This window comes from Amborella trichopoda, chromosome 12 (assembly GCF_054954075.1).
Source record: "Amborella trichopoda isolate Santa Cruz 75 chromosome 12, AtrichopodaSantaCruz75HAP2 v2.0, whole genome shotgun sequence".
NCBI lineage: Eukaryota > Viridiplantae > Streptophyta > Magnoliopsida > Amborellales > Amborellaceae > Amborella > Amborella trichopoda.
Genome location: NC_142347.1, coordinates 44,483,974 through 44,503,816, shown reverse-complemented (window position 1 = coordinate 44,503,816; position 19,843 = coordinate 44,483,974). Strand labels below are relative to the sequence as shown.

The window sequence follows — 19,843 nt, the reverse complement described above, 5'->3', positions numbered from 1 at the left end:
CATGTTTTTCATGGGCTTCTTCCAATTTGAGTTGTCTTTCTATAAATTTTGAAATTGCTTTTCTGAATTTTGTTTGGTCTCATTTTTAATGATGGAGATATTCTTTGAATAATCTGTTTTTCTTCTTCTGTAGAAAATAGTACCATAATCTCTGAAATAGTATAAGGACTTATCTCATCCAGAGTTACAAGGGACATTTAAAGCGAATTATGTTAATTTTCTTCGTCCCTTCATTGTTTCAACAAATTCACCATAAGGATATTTTACCCATTTTTTCCACATTTATTTCGTGCAAAAATTAATATTAGCTCTAGCATCTATAAATAATTCAACTTTTTTCCATTTTTGATATCCATCGACAACAATTTTTGTTGAAACTAATAAAACATTTTGGGCATGAGCTAATTTCTTTTGAAAGAATATTTTCAATTGGTTTATTAAATATATGCCAGAAATATCCTTTATAATCAGTCCTGAAGCTTTGATTTATTTATTTAATTTTTAATTCCTCATCAGAGAATATTGCTGATTCACTATCAGAGGAAGAGGGAGAAGAAGATCTCATACCTTCATTAATTACTAGAAAAGGGTAAGAAAAGTTATCACATTTCATTTTATTTTATTTTTTCAATTTTGCCCATCAGTCTGATGGTCCAAACATTGGACTGTGACTTATTAATTTCTTTATAGTGTAAGGATCAGCCCAAGGTCTACATCCTAGGACCACTTGGCTTGCATGAACATTGCGAATCCTCTTATTTAACCCCCACTGCATGAATAGAGAATATCATTTTACTTCCGAACGTTGGGTTTTGACTGCTCTTTTTCATGTAAAAATGTCCGAGTTAATCGACATTTGAGATTGATTTTCTCTACTTTATGTCATTTCTCTATGTTTATTGTTCTTGTTCTTTTTCATGCAAATAGAGTCCGGGTTTTCATTATTAGCTGTTGGCTTTCTTCTCTTTTTTGTTGTGAGTTCTTTTGCAAAAAATGTACCTCTGTAAGGTTTTTGAGTAGGGCTTTCTAATGTTGATTCATGGAGGTGGTAATAGGATTTTATTATTTATTTATTTTTGCTTTCTACGTTATTAGATGGGTTCTGTATGATGTTTTTCTATATTGATCTCTCAAAAAAAATTAAAAGATTCTTATTTTCCGGTGTTATACAAATAGATTATCCCATACAAGGATTAACATAATCAGGGTTCATCCAAAAACTATCTTAACAGTCATCATCGTCTCATCACTGTCAATGTCTTTTTCCAAGTAATTAGGTTGGCTATATGAAATCTAGTCTGTCATTCCGCTCCATTACGAGTCATACTTTTAGTGAAGCCATGAGTCTCACTACTTCCAACCAAAAAAAAAAAAACTATCCTAACAATTATGTCCCAATAACCAAGCATAACAAGATTATGCATAATCAGATATAATCCAGGGTTGCTGTAATGGGAGCCAAAGAGCCATTAGTGCCCGATGCTTGTGCGCAAACCATCACCTACACACAAAATTTCATGTTCATCTAGTTTGTAGAAAAGCTAAAAATAAAATATTCTAAGCCATTATATCTAGATCAAGTGGCATATAGAAAGCTTTCTCATAAAAGAATACCCCTACTTTTAAAATAAAAAACATCGGCACCGTCTCTATGGGAAACAAGAAGTTATCCCATGAATAGTGACCTCATAAATTTTTCAATTTTTTTTGAAGTACTTGCTAGAAACGTTTATTAAATTGCCGTATAGGTAATTTAAAAAAGGGGTTGTATACTATAATATTTATCTATACAAGAGAGCCACAACCACCTATAGATGAAGCTGTCAAACATGAAATTGGATGGGTCATCATCATCATAGCCTTTTCCTAACATGAAATTAGACGGGTAAAGGTGTTTATTTTTTCCCACAAAGTTTGAGAGAAATTTTTATGATACTTTGCGCTTAATCGATATTATAATCCTAATATTTGATTGCTAATGATGATTGTGACTTCATGTAAAAATAAAACTCTAATTTCTCTTTCTAGAAATAGCTTGTTCTGAGTTTAAGAGGAGGTGTTCATATTCTCGAAATTGTTGGAAAATGCAGAGTGGAATTGCTTATCAAATTGAAATTAAAACCCATCTAAAATAATAGAAGAACCTTGCTTCAAATCAAAGGGGTGGGGTGGTCACATTCTTGATCTACCAAATACAACAATTACAAATTTTAACATGTGCCCACGATTTAGAAGAAGTGTTTAACGACGAGGTCTAAGCGTGTTAATTGATTGCACTTGTTCACATAGTCTTTCTTCATAATCTATATTAGTGATGGATTTCGACTCAGAATTTCACTAGTCTGTATTATCGACCATCATGATTTTGATAAATGAAAACAAAAAATAAGGTAAAAAGAAAAACTTTAAAGCATTGAAAATAGTGTAGTTTGAATATTGTCCTCATCATTCATTTAACATCTTCAAAGATCAACTGTGCAACTTGAAGAATTCTCCAATTAGGCACATTGGAAGTACACAAATCCAATGTTGCATAATCAATTGTGATTACTTGTAATGGTTAGAAATCAGGCTTGAGCTTGAGTGGTTAACAGTAGTTGTAATGCTATATCTTAAGTTCGATTTCTATCACTGAACTATTAAAAAAAAAAAAATTCTCTTGCCAGGAATAAGACCCTTTGCCTCTAATCTGCAAGCTTTAGTTTAAGGAAAATTATTTCATGCGGGCTAGACAGCATTTTTATATATGCAGTCCAGAAGTATAAAGCATCCATTTTAAATATAGATGCAAATATGTGGTCCATTTAAAAACAATTGAAACTAACGGTCCAAATGTTTCCTTAATAGAATTATTATTTCTAACTTTTAATATTTATTTATTTTTTTATATTCATGATCTCCATATTAGACAATTGCATATCCTTAAAAACGAAGTTCAAAAATCCATCTCAAGGATATTAAACATCGTCATGATTAAAAGTAAAAAGAAATATTTTAAAAAATAAGCTTATGAATTTGTTTTTTTTTTCCCCTAAAAGCTTCATCGAGCAAGCAGCCTCAAAGTTGCATTCAATGAAAATTAAACATCGTCATGATTTATTATTCGGGATTCCAAATGGAACATGTTGTTGGGGTTCCACAAAACATAAGTGCACCATGGTTAGCACGGGGGAGCCACATTGTTTTGAAGTGTTTGAAAAATCACTTATCCTGAAAAGGGGCTAGGGTCATGGTTGTAGCACCTCCATACTTTAGTTATACGTTGTGGCTTTTATTTAAATACGTTAAAAAAACTATTAACTATTTTAAAAATATGTAGGGCCATGTATTTCCCCATATATTTCCCACTGAATTACGGAAAAAAAATATACTTATTCACCTCAGAATCACTCGAATCACAGTAGGATTAGGTGGTGGGTGATTCTAGTTCGAGAAACCTAGAAATTGTCCCAGTGCTGGTTCTCCTGGTTTTCCATTTTCTATGATTTTTGTTGTTTTCTCTGCACATCCACACTGTTTATCGCAGGTTGGTTCCCAATTTCATTTTAAATCACTAAGTTAATGATCTTCTATACTTGCATTTGTTATACTTTCTCCCTCTTGCCTTAAATAAAGAACTTTACCCAAAAAAGAAAAGGAATTGAAGAAATCCATCCTCACCACCATTTTTTATCAATGTTCTCTTGTTTTGTTGATTTATTGAAAAAATAGAATTGAAGACTTCCATATCAGCCATAACCGCTGCAGTTTCTATTCCGGCTAATGGTTTAGCACATTTTTTTGTTGCTACTGTGGGGTCCTGAAGGACAAGGAGATTTTACTTGTTGGTGTAATTAGGTATTATGCATACTTTCGTTGTTATCCATGGTGCTTTCGGGCTAATAGGTTTCATGGTGTGCCAATTCAAACTTGCTCGATCTGTCCAATTGCGGCCTTGTAATGCAATCACATCATTCCTTAGCAATGTTCTTTTGTTTTTGTTAATGAATTGAATTGTGATGAGGAGGAAGTGAGAGCTCCCAATATAAATTTCAAAAAATTATACAAGGAGACCATTAAATTTTTGTTGGAGCAGGTCACTATCACTCATGTCCCTTAGATTTCAAATTGAGTGGCTGTAAGAGTGCCATTGAATAGAGTCAAAGTTAAAAACAAAATTTCTTAGACTTTATGAATGATCCAGAGCCATCCAATGTGACATCCAATTATAAAAAATAATTGTGACCACCTTGTGCAAAAAGTAAATGATATCTTTGTATACAATCCCATGACCTCAAACCGCAAACCCAAACCGCAAACCCATTAATTGGACAGTGATGACCTCTTTGCTGCATATTGTGTGTGTGCACCCCTTAATAAAATACTATAGTTTGACAAACTTATTGTCTCTCACCGCCCATCTTTCTCAAACATCAGCACTATTCTCTCTCTATACTACGGTGTAGGAAAAGATTTTATAAGGTTGCAACCTCAAACCATTAAAGTAAGGTACAGTTCAAAATTCCCCTAGAAGAGAGTGTTCCGACATAAGAACACCCCTTAAATTGATCATCTTAATTTTGAGATGTATCGATATGAATAGAAAATAAAAGTTTTAAGTCGTAAAAATAGTACATCTTGTAAGAAGACTGTCTATTTTCAAGTGTCTATAGATATGCTCGATCTATATTATTTTTAAAATTTTAAATTTCATAATTTGGGATAAAAATGGATTTTAAAGCTATTATAAGATTTTTTATATTGAAATTATATCTCGAAGCAAAATTTAGAAATGTGTGTTACTTTTACATTACATAGAGAATGCCTTATATGAATTTCATCCATAAAAAGAATAATATATATATATATATATATATATATATATATATATATATATATAATTTAATATTATTTATATATATTTATATTGATATATAGCGGGTCCGGTTTTTTCGTACCCAGATCCGACCCAACCGGACAAGATCTAAACTAAGTTCTATCCCACCCACCCCTAGGTATTATAACTTTTTCGGACAAAATACATCCCTCCCTTTAGAAAAAAGGGAAATGACAGATGTTAAGTGACTTTATTCTTCTACTGAAATTTTAAAGAAAATGTTAAAAAAAAATGTGTTTTTAAGTGACTTTATTCTTCTGGTGAAATTTTAAAGAAAATGTTAAAAAAATGTTTAGATTTTCTAGACTCGAGCCAAACTCGCATGTGCTTGACGAGTCTGGATGCCTAAAAGCTATACATTAAAGGTCAAGACGAAGTGGCCCACTGAGGTACCAATCTTCATTCCATGCAACACCATAGCTTCATTAAAGATAACTCTAGATATTATTATTTTTTTAGGTAATTCAATTTTTTTTGGATAATTCAGTGGGGAGGACCTAATCTAGATATTAATAATATGATGCCCATTTTTTGGGTAATTCAGTGGCAAAGATCTAATCTAGATATTAATTCGCTATAATATGATGCCCAACATTGCTACTCCGTCAGACTGGCTTCTTCTTATCTCCAAAATATGCTAATCCAATACAAAATGTGTCGGACCAATTTTTGACAAAATATGCCGGGGCCTGACTTTTATCAATAAAATTGTGCAGGTCCACCACAAAATGTGCCAGATCGGCATATATTGAAATTGTACCGTCTCGGCTTCTATATTCAACTTATGCCAATCCGGCACATTTGTGCTGGACCAACTTAGAGAAAACGGGAGCATGATCAGAAAATCATAAATGTAGGTTAAAATAGGGGTATATTGGTAAAAAAAAATCAATTTTATTACTTGGGAGGTGGATGCAAGAATAAACAACTTGGAGTTAATAGTGCGACATAAAAATAGGAAAAGGTTGCAACCTTCAAATGTAGAATTTAGGTTCACCTAATAAATCCATAGGAAAAGGCTGTTTTGAATTTGGGAAACCCCTAAATGATCATCTTGAAATCGAGATAATATTAATATAAAAAAAAAAAGAAAAAATATTTGGAGTTCAAAAAATAGTACATCTTGCAACCCATTATCTAGATCATCCATTTTTATTACTTTCATGTGTTTATAGATCTACTTTAGTTGAACCATTTTTTTAGTCTAAAATTTTATAATTAAATATAAAAATAATTCTCAAGCCATCCTAAGAAATTTTTATATCAAAATTACATCCTACAGTAAAATTTGGTAGTGCAACGTACCTTGATAGTTTAAGGTTACAACCGTATACAAACCGTACCCTAAAAATAGGTGGCATGCCTAGTAAGAACAGATGGGAGGTTATCTATAATTTTCTAAAGGAAAAAAGGTACATATTTCAAGATTTCTACCATTTCTTGGAAGGAAAAGTTTATATAAGGTGTCAACTTTTTTATTACATAAGTAAGGCTCATTTCAAAAGCCCATAAAAAAGGCTATCTTAAAATTGAAAAATCTCAAATTGATAATCTCAACTTCAACATGTAAGGGTTAAAAACAAAAATTTGAAGTATTGAAAATAGTGCTTCTTGTAAAGAGAATTATACTTAAAAAAAAGTATATATAATTCGATATCTTACATCATAGAATTAAGGTGCACCTCAAAATCCATTTGAAAAGACTGCTTTCTCGTTGGAAAACCATCTAATTGATAATCTCAATATCGAGATGTATGAATATGAAAAAAATATTTTAAGTCCAAAAAATAGTACATTTTGCAACACATTATCTGGACAGTCCATTTTCAAGATTTTCATGCATCTATAGATCTGCTTTATTTGAACTATTTTTGGAGTTCAAAATTTTATAATTAGAGGTAAAAATAAATTTCTCGGCCATCCTAAAAATTTTCAACACTAAAATTGAATCTTATGACAAGGTTTGGAGGCGCACCTTACTATGATTATTTAAGGTTGCCACCTTACGCAAACCACACCCATATACTTAACCTATCTAAACTACAAAGCTTAATGAGGAATATCATATCATTTGCAATTTATACCAATGTTATCAAATTCGTTTCGTATCGATCGAAGAGGCCGAAGCCTTTGGATTTTAAGCATAAACCGAAGCGAAGCGAAGACTGGTGTTGCTGCTTCGATCAGATTCAGGTCGCTTTGAGCTACTTTTATCAGATTTGGGGTTATTTCGGGTATACTCTGGGTCTGCTTTGGCAGACAAAGAAATAGCTTTGTAAAATGATTTTTTTTGTAATTTATTTCAGATTTGTATATATTTATATATAAATATTTAATTTATTTATATTAATTTTTTTTTAAAAAAATCTGAAATCCCTCAAATAGGCCGAAGCACTAAATTGCTCCATTTTTCTTACTAAAGTAAATAAGACTCTGAAGCGAATCCGTGATTTATACTCGTATGTCCCATTTTCTCCCAGTCATTTAAGTGACTCATTGATTGGAAATTGCTGAGTCTCATGATCATAGAGATTATATAATACACTTTCCCTTGTCTTATATGCAGGAAAGACGGAGTGAGACGGTGTGATTCGTCACCCCAATAGATTCCTGACAATGTTGCATTAATAGTTCTTCATAACATGCTCCATACTTCTTTACTATGCATTTTGTTAATGTCGTCATAACATGCTCCATATTTCTTTACTCTGCATTTTGTCTTTGTTTTCACCTAATTTCTAAACAAAAGTGATAATGAAAGACAGATTGGGATACATAATCATATGTAATAGGAAATGGCCTTCCCTCCCAAATATAGTATGCTCCCACAGGTTTATGCTCCCTCAAGGTAAAACTCATATTTATGAGTATTTTTTGGAGCTTAAATATTGGTAGATAAATTTATATGTGTTTGAAAAAATAACATTATGAGATTTTGAGCAAATATTGTAGGATTATCTAAAAAAAACAATTTATTTTTTGTATATAAAGGTCACAATCATTATTAGCTCTTAAATTTTAAAATAAGCGGCATTAAGAGTATCATTGGGTAAACACAAAGTTCATAGAAAAAATTCTCAGACTTCGTATCTTACCTCCAAACCATTCAATTTGACATCTAATGAGTTGAAATGATTGTGACTTCCATGTTCAAAAAATAACTAGTCTCTTTGTAGACAATCCCAATATTATTCTAGAAGGTGCTCCATATTTATTTACTATGCATTTTGTTTTTATTTTCACCTAATCTCTAAATAAACATTTTGTTTTTATTTTCACCTAATCTCTAAATAAAAGTAACAATGACAGACATATTTGAATACATAAACATACGTAATAGGAAATGGTCTTCCCTCCTGAATATAGTATGCTTCCACAGGTTTATGCTCCCTCAAGGTTAAAATCATATTTATGAGTATTTTTTGGAGTTTAATATTGGGAGATAAATTTGTATGTGTTTTGAAAAAACAACATTATGAGATTGAGCAAATATTATGGGATTGTCTAAAAAAACCCAATTTTATGGGATTGTCAAAATCATGAAGTTCGAGATATTTTTTTTTGAACTTTGTGTTTATCCAATGGCACTCTTACATCCACTCTTAAATTTTAAAAGATAAACATCCACCCTTAAATTTTAAAAAGGGTGGATGTAAGAGTGCCATTGGATAGACACAAAATCTCAAACTTCATGATTTACCCCGAACTAGATGAGTAGAAATGATTGTGACATCCATGTACAAAAAATAACTGGTATCTTTATAGACAATCCCAAATATTATTCTAGAAAGCAAGCTCCAAGTGATTAGAAACCCATAATCCTCCTTTTTCTTTTCTTTTGAAAATACTAGTGGGTGCCAAATTTTTTTTGGGAGAAAAACACTAGAATATTACTGAAGGGATAAATATACATATGCTATTAAAGACAAACAGAAAAGCAATAGTTATTTCTTGAAGAAATTAGATAAAAATAAGAAATGTATAATAAAACAATTTATCTTTGGTATAAAGAAGCCACAATCACTTTTAGCATTTGATATCAAATCAAGTGTCCAGGGTTGTTTATTTAACGGTGCTCAAAGTCCAATGAAATAAAATCTTGAGCTATGTGGCACTCTAACCTCTTGGATTTCACATTTTTTGGTTAAAAGTGATTGTGACTTTCTCGTACTACAAGTAATTTTATAATATATTCCTAATAACGTACCACCCACATTTATTCGTGTGTTTAATATGGTTAACGTACCACCCGCATCTATTGGTGTGTTTAATATGGTCTTGTGGAACCAAAATGGACATTGATCCTGCGGCTTAAACTTCCACAAAGAGTTTGTTGTGACCTAAACAATTTTTTCATAACCATTTTGATGTGCAGTTTTGAGAAAAATATTAGCACCAGTGCCCCAAAATCCATAAAAATGGATGGTCCAAACTCATTCTTATAATGAATTTTGATTCAAGGCATAATCCAAATCAATTATTTTCTAAAGTATTGATCTTGGTTAACAATTATATGAGAGATCTAGAGTAAATCAAACTCACTAATCATGTGCTTCATGGTGGAACAGAAATAAAGACTTTGGTCCAGCAAGACCAAATATAAGTTGCAGTTTTCAGTTTTCACCCGTGCATCTACTCTGGGGTGCGGTTTTAATAGAACGAGGCACAAAACAATCAAAGTAAAACCTACCTTCAAATAGTGTCGATAAATATGGTTTCAATATTGAAAATCTTTTTGATAGAGTTAAAATGTAGTTTCATCTTTAATTATATATTTTAAAGCTTCAAAAATAGTGTAGATTAAGCCGATCTATGAAAACTTGAAAATTTTGAAAATTTGTAGTCCAAAAATGTGTTACAAGATACATTATTTTCAAAACTTAAAATCCAATTTTTTTTTCATGTTCATGTATCTTGATGTCGAGTTGATCAATTTGAGGATATTTGAACATCAAAAAATGTGTTAATGAAATTTTTGAGGTGAGCTCGAATTTAATTGTTTAGAGTCTCTGCCCTGTATAAACATTCGTTAACTTGCCATATAAGGGCAAAACGCGTTTTCTATGGTCTGGCGCCCTTACGATCCCCAAAAGCCGCAGTTACCATATGAGAATGGGCACACACCTTTTTGTGTCCTTACACGTAAAATATAGGGGACTATAGTGTATAAGTGAGGCAACATCTTGTCTCTATCTATGCCTAAAAGTGGAGACTACCCTATAAACTGGACCGACAGAGTGTATGTATCAGCCCGACCAAACACTTAAGCCAAATGATACTATACGCCTGTGGGAGTATACTGTCAATTTACTCCCTGAGGCAAAACTCCTTTTAGGACTAAAATTGGACATGTAACCTCGTCAACCTATAGATTCATTTAAAACAAAAGTAAATTTTCGAATTGCAACCCATAGATTAACCTAAACAAAAGAACTATTTCAAATTACAACCCATAGATTAACCTAAACAAAAGAAAATTTTCGAATTGCACCCTCTATGCTCTTAAAGAAATAACAATCATTCTTGAATATAATCCGTCCAATTTTAGAAGTGAGATCTAATTATTAGAAATTCAAAATTCAAAATTGGAATTGTTCCTTCCGAGAATAATCATCTGATGATTCTTAGGAGGTTTCCGAAATTTAAGATAATAAAAATGTTCCGAATAATCTTAAATCTTCCTAAGTAGTGATGAAGGGTTTACGTGGGTTTATTTGGGAATAAGAAGAAAAAGGCTTGATATCGCCATATCGATTCCATGAATGAGACCAAGTTTTCAAAAGAATTCATGGCGGTGGCATTTACTGTTTGCTATTTTGGTTTCTCTCTCCCTCCAACAGAAAAAAAGAGTTAAATTTTAATTGATAGACCAGCCTGTCTGCGTTATACTCTCACATGGAAGTCTCAAACATTATTCCCCGCCACGTAAAACCAACGTGGTACTCATAACAATCAATCACTATTTATACACACATCTCTGCACTTCCTTTTCCATGCAGTTCCTATTCTCTCTCCACTGTAACAAGGAGCTTAGAGAGAGAAAGCGATCACTGATTCTTGGTTTGGGGGTTTTTCCCTGTGTAAAAGAAAGAGGTTTAGGGTTTTGGGGATGGTTTTAATGGAGAGGCACAAGCCAGCCATGACCATGGCTTTTATGCAATTTGCTTACGCAGGGATGACACTTATTACAAGGGCCGCTTTGACACATGGGATGAGCGCTCCTGTGTTCATTGTCTACAGACAGGCCATTGCTACTCTATGTTTAGCGCCCTTTGCGTGGGTTTCCAAACGGTAATATCACTAAAAAACTTTTTTTTTTTTTTTTTCTTTTTGTTTGAGTAAAATAAAATTTTTCATATTTTTTCTTTGCTGTTTTTTGGCTTTTCTTCCTTTGGTCTCTCTTATAGGAAGTGCTTTTTTGGGTTTTTTTTTTGAGTGAAGTGGAATGATAGGTTTGATGGGGCTACAAACCTATCCCTATAAGTAAAGCCAGACTTTATAACTCATCGAAAATGCAATTGAAACATTAGAAAACCGGATCATCTTGATTTGAACATTATGGTGGTGAAAAAAAAGAACAATTTAAACTCTAAAAATATATTTATTGTAACAAATTATTTAGATCATCAATTTCAACATAAAAATAAGTGTTTATAGATCCGCAAGATTTGTACCAATTTTAAGTTTCAAATTTTATTGTCGGTATCGAAAATTGATTTTAGAGTCATCATGGATATTTTCATTGCAGAAAGTAAGAGGATTTTGGGGAAGGGCTTTCCTTTGTTTTCATAGTTCCTAGGCCTTATAAAAAGCTCATCCTTTTTATTAGGAAAAGTCTTAAATACTGCTATAAGTGAATTGCTACGTTGTTTTGACCCCGTTATGTCTATGACTGTCTTTCCTAAAAACCGTCACAGATCTACGGGAGCCGTGGCGGTCCCCATACAATTTTTGCATTAAAAAAATCTCGTCACGGACATGCTATGTTTGTGACGGTCGTTAATCCACGTCGTTTGAAAAACTCAGACGGTGCCGAGCCTTATGTAGTCTCCTCTTTTTTATTAACATCCGAGAGTTCTTTTTGGGTCTTTCACTTTCTTTAATCTTTTGGGAAAAGTTTATATATGGCTTAGGCTATAAACAATCAAATTAGAGTGTACCTCAAAACATTCATTAGAAGAGGTTGTTATGATGCCTAAATATCATCAAATTGATCATCTCGACATCAAGATACATGGACATGAGAAAAAAATGAATTCCAAGTTTTGGAAATAATGCATCTTGTATGCATTTTTGGACCATCAATTTTTAAGATTTTTAAGTTTTCATAGATCTGTTCGATCTACACTATTTTTGAAGCTTTCAATTTTATAACTAAAGATAAAAATATAATTTAATGCTGTCACAAAACTTTCCAATATTAAATCCATATTTCTCGACATTATTTGAAGGTGGGCTTTAGTTTGATTGATTAGAGCCTCAGCTTTATACGAACCTCATCCTTTTTTTTTTTTTTGGACTTTCATTCTAGAATTTGTTTTGTATTTCCTTTTGGAAAAAGTTTATATAAGGATGCTACCTTATAATGTAGAACTACGGATGCCCCTCATTAATCCATCGGAAAAGGTAGTTTTAATGTTGAAAAACCCTTTGATTGATCATCTTGACATCGAGATATATGACAATGAAAAATAAAATGATTTTAAACCTAAAAATAGTGTATTTTACAATATATTATCTACACCGTCCATTTTCAAGATTTTCATATGTTTATAGATCTACTTGATTTTAACCATTTTTGAAATTCAAAATTTTATAATTAGATATAAAAATAGATTTTGAGATAATCCTAAGAACATTTTACATCAAAATTATATAGCATGATAAAATTTAAGGTGCACATTACTTCTACACCTACGGATGCATCTGCATGCAAACTGCACCCTTCCTGTTTTCCTTTTGCATTTTTGGGCTTATTTTTGAAAATTACTTTCTTTTATTTTCTCTTGTCATATATTGGTCTTGTATTGGGTGATTTGATTTGTTTGAGATTACAGGAGGTATGGGGTAAGCTTGGGATTCAAGAGCTTCTGCCAAATTTTCATGGCTGCTTTGATTGGGTGAGTTTCTTTATACAATCGTTTTTTTATTTTAAATTCAAGATTATTTAAACTTTTTTTTTTTTTGAGTAAATGAGTTATGTTGTTTTTTTTGTCCCTGATATAGGGTGACGATTAATCAGAATTGCTACTTCCAAGGCCTGTACTATTCCTCATCTGCAACGGCAAGTGCAACGTCCAACCTAATCCCTGCCATCACTTTTGCAATGGCTGCATCTATCGGGTAACAAAATCACAGCCCATATTTCTCAAATATATACTATTTTTGGATTCAAATTTTTAAGGGGTTGAACTGATACGATTTACTCTTGGCTGGCAATGGGCCAGGTGGGGGCCTCTCTTACCAAATTTGGTCCGAGGGCCTCTACCCCAGGCAAGGTTAGCTGTCTGGTCCATGCCAGGGCCAGGTTTGATGGCCTGTCCTTGCCATTTTTTAGCTTCACAGTAAGGATGAAGTTTCTATAACTCTTAGGTTCTGTGAAATCCAAAGCCTCACCATAAATCCTGTGGCCAGTTCTGATTAAACCTGGTTTAACCGGGCGAATAGAATTTGAACCGCCCAATTTTTACTACATTGGTTTGGAAAGCACTTTCAGCCACAAAAATATCATGATGGCTCTAAAATCAATTTCCAACACCTGCAATAAAATTTAAAACTAAAAAAATTGTTTAGATCTTATGGATCTTTGAACACTTTTTTTTAGGGTGAAATGGACGGACTAGATAATTGTGTGCAAATAAGTTACAGTAACTTCTTTGTCTAGGGGTATTTTAGTTAAGGAAAATTGTTTTCATGGAGTCTAGATCACATTTTTACATATGCGGTCCAGAAAGTGTAAAGCATCCATCTTAAAGACGGATGCAAGTAGGTGTTCCATTTAAGAACAATGGAAACTAACCATCCAAATGTTTTCTTATTAGAATTATTATTTTTATTTTTAAAATTTATTTATTTTTTCATATTCATGAAAAATTAATTAAGTCTTAAAATCCATCTAAAAAATAGATTTATTAAGAGACCCACATTTCTACATATGCGGGCTTGGCCGCATAGAAACGAGGTCCTTTAGTTAATTAAGTAAAGGTAAAGTAGAAAATTTTGATAGAAAAAAATTATTTATTAACTATAGTCGAGAATGATATTATCAATTAACATCATCCATAAAGAGCGTTAATTGCTCTTTAACCATCAACAAAATGTCCCTAATTTTTTATAGAAATATTTATTTTATCCCTCTTAATGACGAAAAATATCCTTGCTAAAAGAATTATGTATCACAAAGCAAGGGTAATATATATCTAAAAATGATGAATATATTAAAGAAATGCTCCATGTTTAGTTGTACCCTAACAAAACCTTTAATTAAATGAATTAGAAAAGAAATGCCACCCTAATTTATCGATAAAACAATGTTACTCATAATTCTACTTTCCCCTTACCAGGCCTCTAGCCACAAAATTTGGCCTGAGCCGAACCAGGCCCGATTTTGAACTGGGCCTCTAGGGACCTAGGCCCGGCTTTCCCAACCCTATAAATAGCAACTATAGTGTACTCCAGTGGAACTATATTGTACGCTTACTGCCTTGGATGAAATAACTATTTTGAAGGACTAAGTGTACAATGTGTTCACAATTTTATAAAAATATAGATTCAAATATTGGATGTAAGAACCCTGGCCCAAATGCAAAAAATTCTTAATTTAGGATAATTGGGCATAAAAAACAAAAAAGAGTCTTTAGCCTAAAATATAAAATAGAAGGGACTTTTCTGTATATCAAACAATATAATAGGATTTTTGGGTAAATTTTCCTTTTAAAGATAGGAAAGGTTATTAAAAATGCCTCTAAAAGTTAATCTATTTTAAAATGAGAAAATTTCATTATACACTTCAATTTGGTGTACCATTTTCTAGTAAACCCACATATTGGAAACATATCTAGCAATATTAGTTTTTCAAAAACGTTATCTTCGAACCCCCTAAAATCCATAAATCTTATTTTACGATATTTTTACTTCCCAAATATCCATAAATCTTATTTTACGATATTTTTACATCCCAAATAATTTTCACAATTATAGGCTCTCTTTCTCTGTCTTTTTACTGTCATATTTTCCCTCTCTCTCTCAAAGAACTAGGTTGGGACTATTACTCTGGAGAGAGTGGACCCAATAATGTGGTTTACCTCTTTTTGAAGGTGATCAGATTGGAGAAGGTGAACATTGGAAGCCCTAGGGGCCAAGCTAAGGTTCTTGGAACACTTTGCTGTGTTGGTGGAGCCATGATCATGGCCTTCTACAAAGGCCCCTTGTTATCAGATGCACTACGCCTCGACTTTAAGGCACAGAGCCATGGATTTCACTCTCTCTTTGATCCAGCACTACCAGGAGGTGAGAATTGGACGATGGGTTGTCTTTTTCTCTTCGGAAGCAGTATATGCTGGTCCCTTTGGCTCAATTTACAGGTACTTTTAATGGAATTCCTCATTCCTTTCACCATTTTACGTTGCTGACTCTCTCTCTCCATATGCAGGTTTCAATGGCTCGAAACTACCCCGATCCCATCTCTCAATCGGCGTGGATGTGCTTGTTTGCTACATTTCAATCAGCCATTCTAACTTTGTTAGTATCGGGACCAGACCCAAATGTTTGGAAACTGAGATTAGACTTCGAGCTGCTTAGCTGTTTTTACTCGGTAAGGAGTTTTTAAGTAACGATCTACATAGGTGGGGATTAGCGCTGAGAATGGGTCAGATCGGTCTGGATCCATTTGGATCTAACTTCGGATTCGAAAAGTACACATGAGAGCCCAGTCTGAATCTGAAACTGGATTAGAAAAATGGATGTGGGATCCGGATTTAGATCCGGGTCCAATCGAACCCAGAATATTCATATTTGGATCTGGATCTGAAAAAATATACCTGGGATTCGGATCTTGATCCAGACCTTATCAGATCCAAAAAATTATTTTATATATTATTTTCTATCTATAAAATAATATCTAACAAAAAAAATACTATATAATACATATGTATAAATATAAGTTAATATATAATATTTTAATAGCCGGGTCAAATTTGGATCAGATCAACTTCTCGGATTCAATCCAAATTATTATTCAGATCCAAATTTTAGATCTGGATTTGACCCATCGGATCCAAATGTTGGATCCATACCCTGTTCAAGATAAAGTCCGAAATTTAAGTTTCAGAACCAAACTGGGTAAATTCTCATCCCGAATGGGGAGAATACAAGTGGTAAAATTGGGCAGGTCAACCTCGAACATGAGTGTAACAATGTTAGACACGGGTCTTACCCCGATTCTTGTCAGGTCCAAGTCAATTGGACCTGATACTTGAATCGTCGTGATTAGCAAAAAAAGAAAAAAAGAAAAAGAAAAGAAAGAACTAATCATTAGTTCAATATCATGTAAGATTTCTTTCCATATTCTATATTACATATAACATATTAAAGAAGCTCATGCCAGTCATGGATTTGAACTTTGAACTTTGAACATTGAATGTGGTGGTATGGCCTCAACTGGCCTAGCGAAAAACCCCAAAACAGAGTAGATAATATGCAGATTAGAGAGATGGAATCCTAATCTTATTGGATTTTTTATGATGCGATGAAAAAATATCTATGGTTCTTTTATAAACACTCTTAATAATAGAAAGGAAATAACTTGAGGGCATCTAAGTGACAAAAGTTGAGAATAATGTACTGCACCCTTCCTCCTATATTGAGTGAAAACTCCTCTTGACCATCATGTCTTTCCTGTTTTAATGATGAAGATAATATTTCATACTAATATAAGAGAAGAACAAATGATATTTTGTCTTAATTTTATTCTCCTACGGAATTAGATAAGTTTTCTTTTTTGAAAAATTTATCAAAATACCTATAAGAGATGAACTATTAATGTTTTACACGTATAGTTTGATTTAATTTAAAAAATAAATGATCACGAATTGGAATATTGACAAATGAGTAAAATATTAAATAGTACATCTCTCATAGGTATTTTGATAAATTTCCTTTTTTTTCCATTGAAGACAAATCACAGGAGGCTGAATCTTGTTTATATTGACAGGGGATCGTAGGATCAGGATTGTCCTTTCTCATCCAAGCATGGTGCATCTCGGAAAGAGGTCCAGTCTATACTGCCATGTTCAACCCATTGTGCACAGTAATTGTCACAATCATGGCTTGTTTATTTCTTCATGAGCAGCTCTATCTAGGAAGGTAAGCCTTTGTACTCTTTCATTGTTATAGAATGTGTCAATCTTATAAATAACAGAAAAGCATACCTCAAAAAACCCATCAGATAAAGTTATTCTAACATCGGAGAACCCTTCAATTGATTATCTGGACATAGAGATCTTTAGATAAAGAAAAAGGGATCTTTTTTAGTCTGAAAAATTATGCCTTTTATAACGCATGATTCCGACCATCCATTTTCAAATTTTTCGAATGTTTATAGATCAGCACGGTCAGCACTACTTTTGGAGCTTTAAATTTAATAATCAGGGGTAGAAGTAGTTTTGAAGACCATCTTAGGTGTTTCTAACACTGAAACTGCATTGTTTTTGAAAATTTTCAAAAATGATGAGAAAATGTAAAAATAAGTATTAATGGCCAAAACATTATATAATATTTGCTAAAATGATAAAAAAATATTAAAAATATATTACAAACAAAATTCTTTATTTTTTCGGATTTTATATAATTTTTTTAAAAATACCCATCCAGTTGACCGAAACCAGCTGAAACCAGAACCGATCAGTGGCTGGTTCCGATCTAACCAAGCTAACCGAATGGTTAGAATTTGAACTGCCCGATTTTTACTACATTGGTTTAAGATTGTAGCCTTATGTAGACCTCACTTGTTACCCATAACTTTGTTTACTTACTTATGACTTGGAAGTTTAATAGTGTGAAATGTTTTTGTAGTATGGGTGGTGCAATCTTGGTGGTGTGTGGCCTATATGCTGTGCTTTGGGGAAAGTCCAAAGATTTGGACTCCAACAAAGAGGAGAGGTTAAGAAGCGAACGTTTGAATACAAGAATATCAGGAGAGTTGGAGGAACCATTGTTAGATAAGACATCACATAACCCTAAAGTAGCTGAGGTCTGATGCAGCATGAGAGTTTTTTGTGTGCATGATTTTTTGTCCCTTCCCCACATTATGATTGTGCGGATGTGAGAACCCAATGAGAAATTCAAACAAGACAGTGTAGTGAGATTTTTGTGGTCTTTAGAGCCCGCTTTCAAAAGATCATATGCTTTGTGGAAAAGTGATGTTTTGCTGTGATACCATGTTGGAAAAACTATAATAAATGTGTGGCAGAATGACATAATCGCGCTCTAATACCACACTGGAAAATGCACTGCTGGATCGGTCTCCTATTGATTTTGAGAGGAAATGTGGTTTGGGTGTTTAAGTTATCAGAAATCGAAAATAATGTTGTTTTATAGTTCTTTTTTGTTTATCTTTTGTTTAGGATGGGAATAAGAATGTGACATCCTGAAAATCTGTCACAAATTAGCCTAAGCTACAAAAAAGAGGATCAAGCAAGCAATCAACAAAGAAAACAAGAAGCAATTAAGAAGAAAATAAATGTGTGTTTTTTCTAACCTTATTTATTTTATTTTTTAAATTTTATTTAATCGTTGTTTGATTTCTCCCTCTCTATGTCTTATGTATATTAGTTAACCTTACAGAAATGGACGCATGTCTCTATTATAACATGGATTATGAGTATTAGAAATGTGAACCCAATAAAGGGCCGTTGGATACGACATGTTGGTACAATAAATGGGTATCTACTTAAATACCCATGTCTATAAATACATTTATTGAAAATTTTGTGTGGTTTACATCTGCATTTCCATATTCAACAATTTATATATCATAACAATAGTAAAGCATCACAAAAAAATTAAATTAAATTAGTAAAGCATCACAAAAAAATTAAATTAAATTAAATTAAGGGGAATGATCATATATATTTTAGATATACCGTCATAGAGTGTATTTTAATTTTAGACCATTCATTCTAATGAATCAAAAATCTTATAACCATTATCCTGGCCAGCTGTCAATGGTTTTTAAGTGTAAATTTCTTGACGTTTTTGCCCTCTCTCTCTCTCTATGTTCAAACATTTCTCCCCTTTATCTCTCTACCAGTTTCGCCCCTCCTCTTGCTTGCTGCCATTGTCCACAACAGTGGCAATCAACTGAAATCAATAGGCTGACCTAATGCATGCTTTCTCTGTTTTTATTTCACAACGAGCAAATATATTGTAGTGTATTTCTCAAATCTAGGCCACTCCAAATAGGCATTAATACAAATCACACATGTGGGTATTTTATTTGATTTTTCTCTTTTATTTTGAGCCATTGGATGACATCTAATCAATGGTTGTAGTGTTGTAGGAGCTTTACTCTTTTAAAAAGATTAAAACCCTTTATTTAGTGAGAAAAATAGTGAGAAAAAGATAGAGAGATTGGGCTTTAATTGGGTTTTCTCTTGAGGGCTGTTGTATGCTCTGTTTTAAAGATAAAAAGTGAGCAAAAGCTTCAACCCATTGTGGGTTTGTTGTTTGCCTTGTTCTAATAAGAGAAAATGTCAAAGAGAACCCATTTTTAAGTGTTCTTGGTTTTTGGGCTCTATTTAGAGTAAGAAAGGGTTGCTGTAAATTGATGTTTTGAGCTTGATTTCATCTTGTAATCTTCCCAAATTAGTAACTAAAGTCTTGTGCAATTCTCCTGTGGATGTAGGTCACGATTTGTGACCGAATCATGTTAAATTGTTGTACTATGTGAAAGCATGTTGCTGGATTTTT

The 19,843-nt window shown here is 32.8% G+C and overlaps 1 protein-coding gene across 2 annotated transcripts; it reads left to right on the top strand.

Annotated features, from left to right (window-relative positions):
• The first annotated feature begins 10,875 nt into the window (after positions 1-10,875).
• LOC18435375 (WAT1-related protein At4g30420) lies at positions 10,876-18,449 on the top strand. Of its 2 annotated transcripts, none has more exons than XR_016045966.1 (7): positions 10,876-11,167; positions 12,934-12,996; positions 13,103-13,219; positions 15,201-15,385; positions 15,528-15,689; positions 17,088-17,239; positions 17,948-18,449. XR_016045966.1 is itself a non-coding variant. In XM_020667962.2 (7 exons), the coding sequence occupies exons 1-7, from the start codon at positions 10,986-10,988 to the stop codon at positions 18,129-18,131; spliced, it is 1,119 nt and encodes a 372-aa protein (XP_020523621.2). In that variant the 5' UTR covers positions 10,876-10,985; the 3' UTR covers positions 18,132-18,449. The 2 variants fall into 2 exon arrangements, 1 of the variants encoding a protein (XP_020523621.2); XM_020667962.2 differs by having other exon boundaries at positions 15,201-15,459.
• The last annotated feature ends 1,394 nt before the right edge of the window (positions 18,450-19,843 follow it).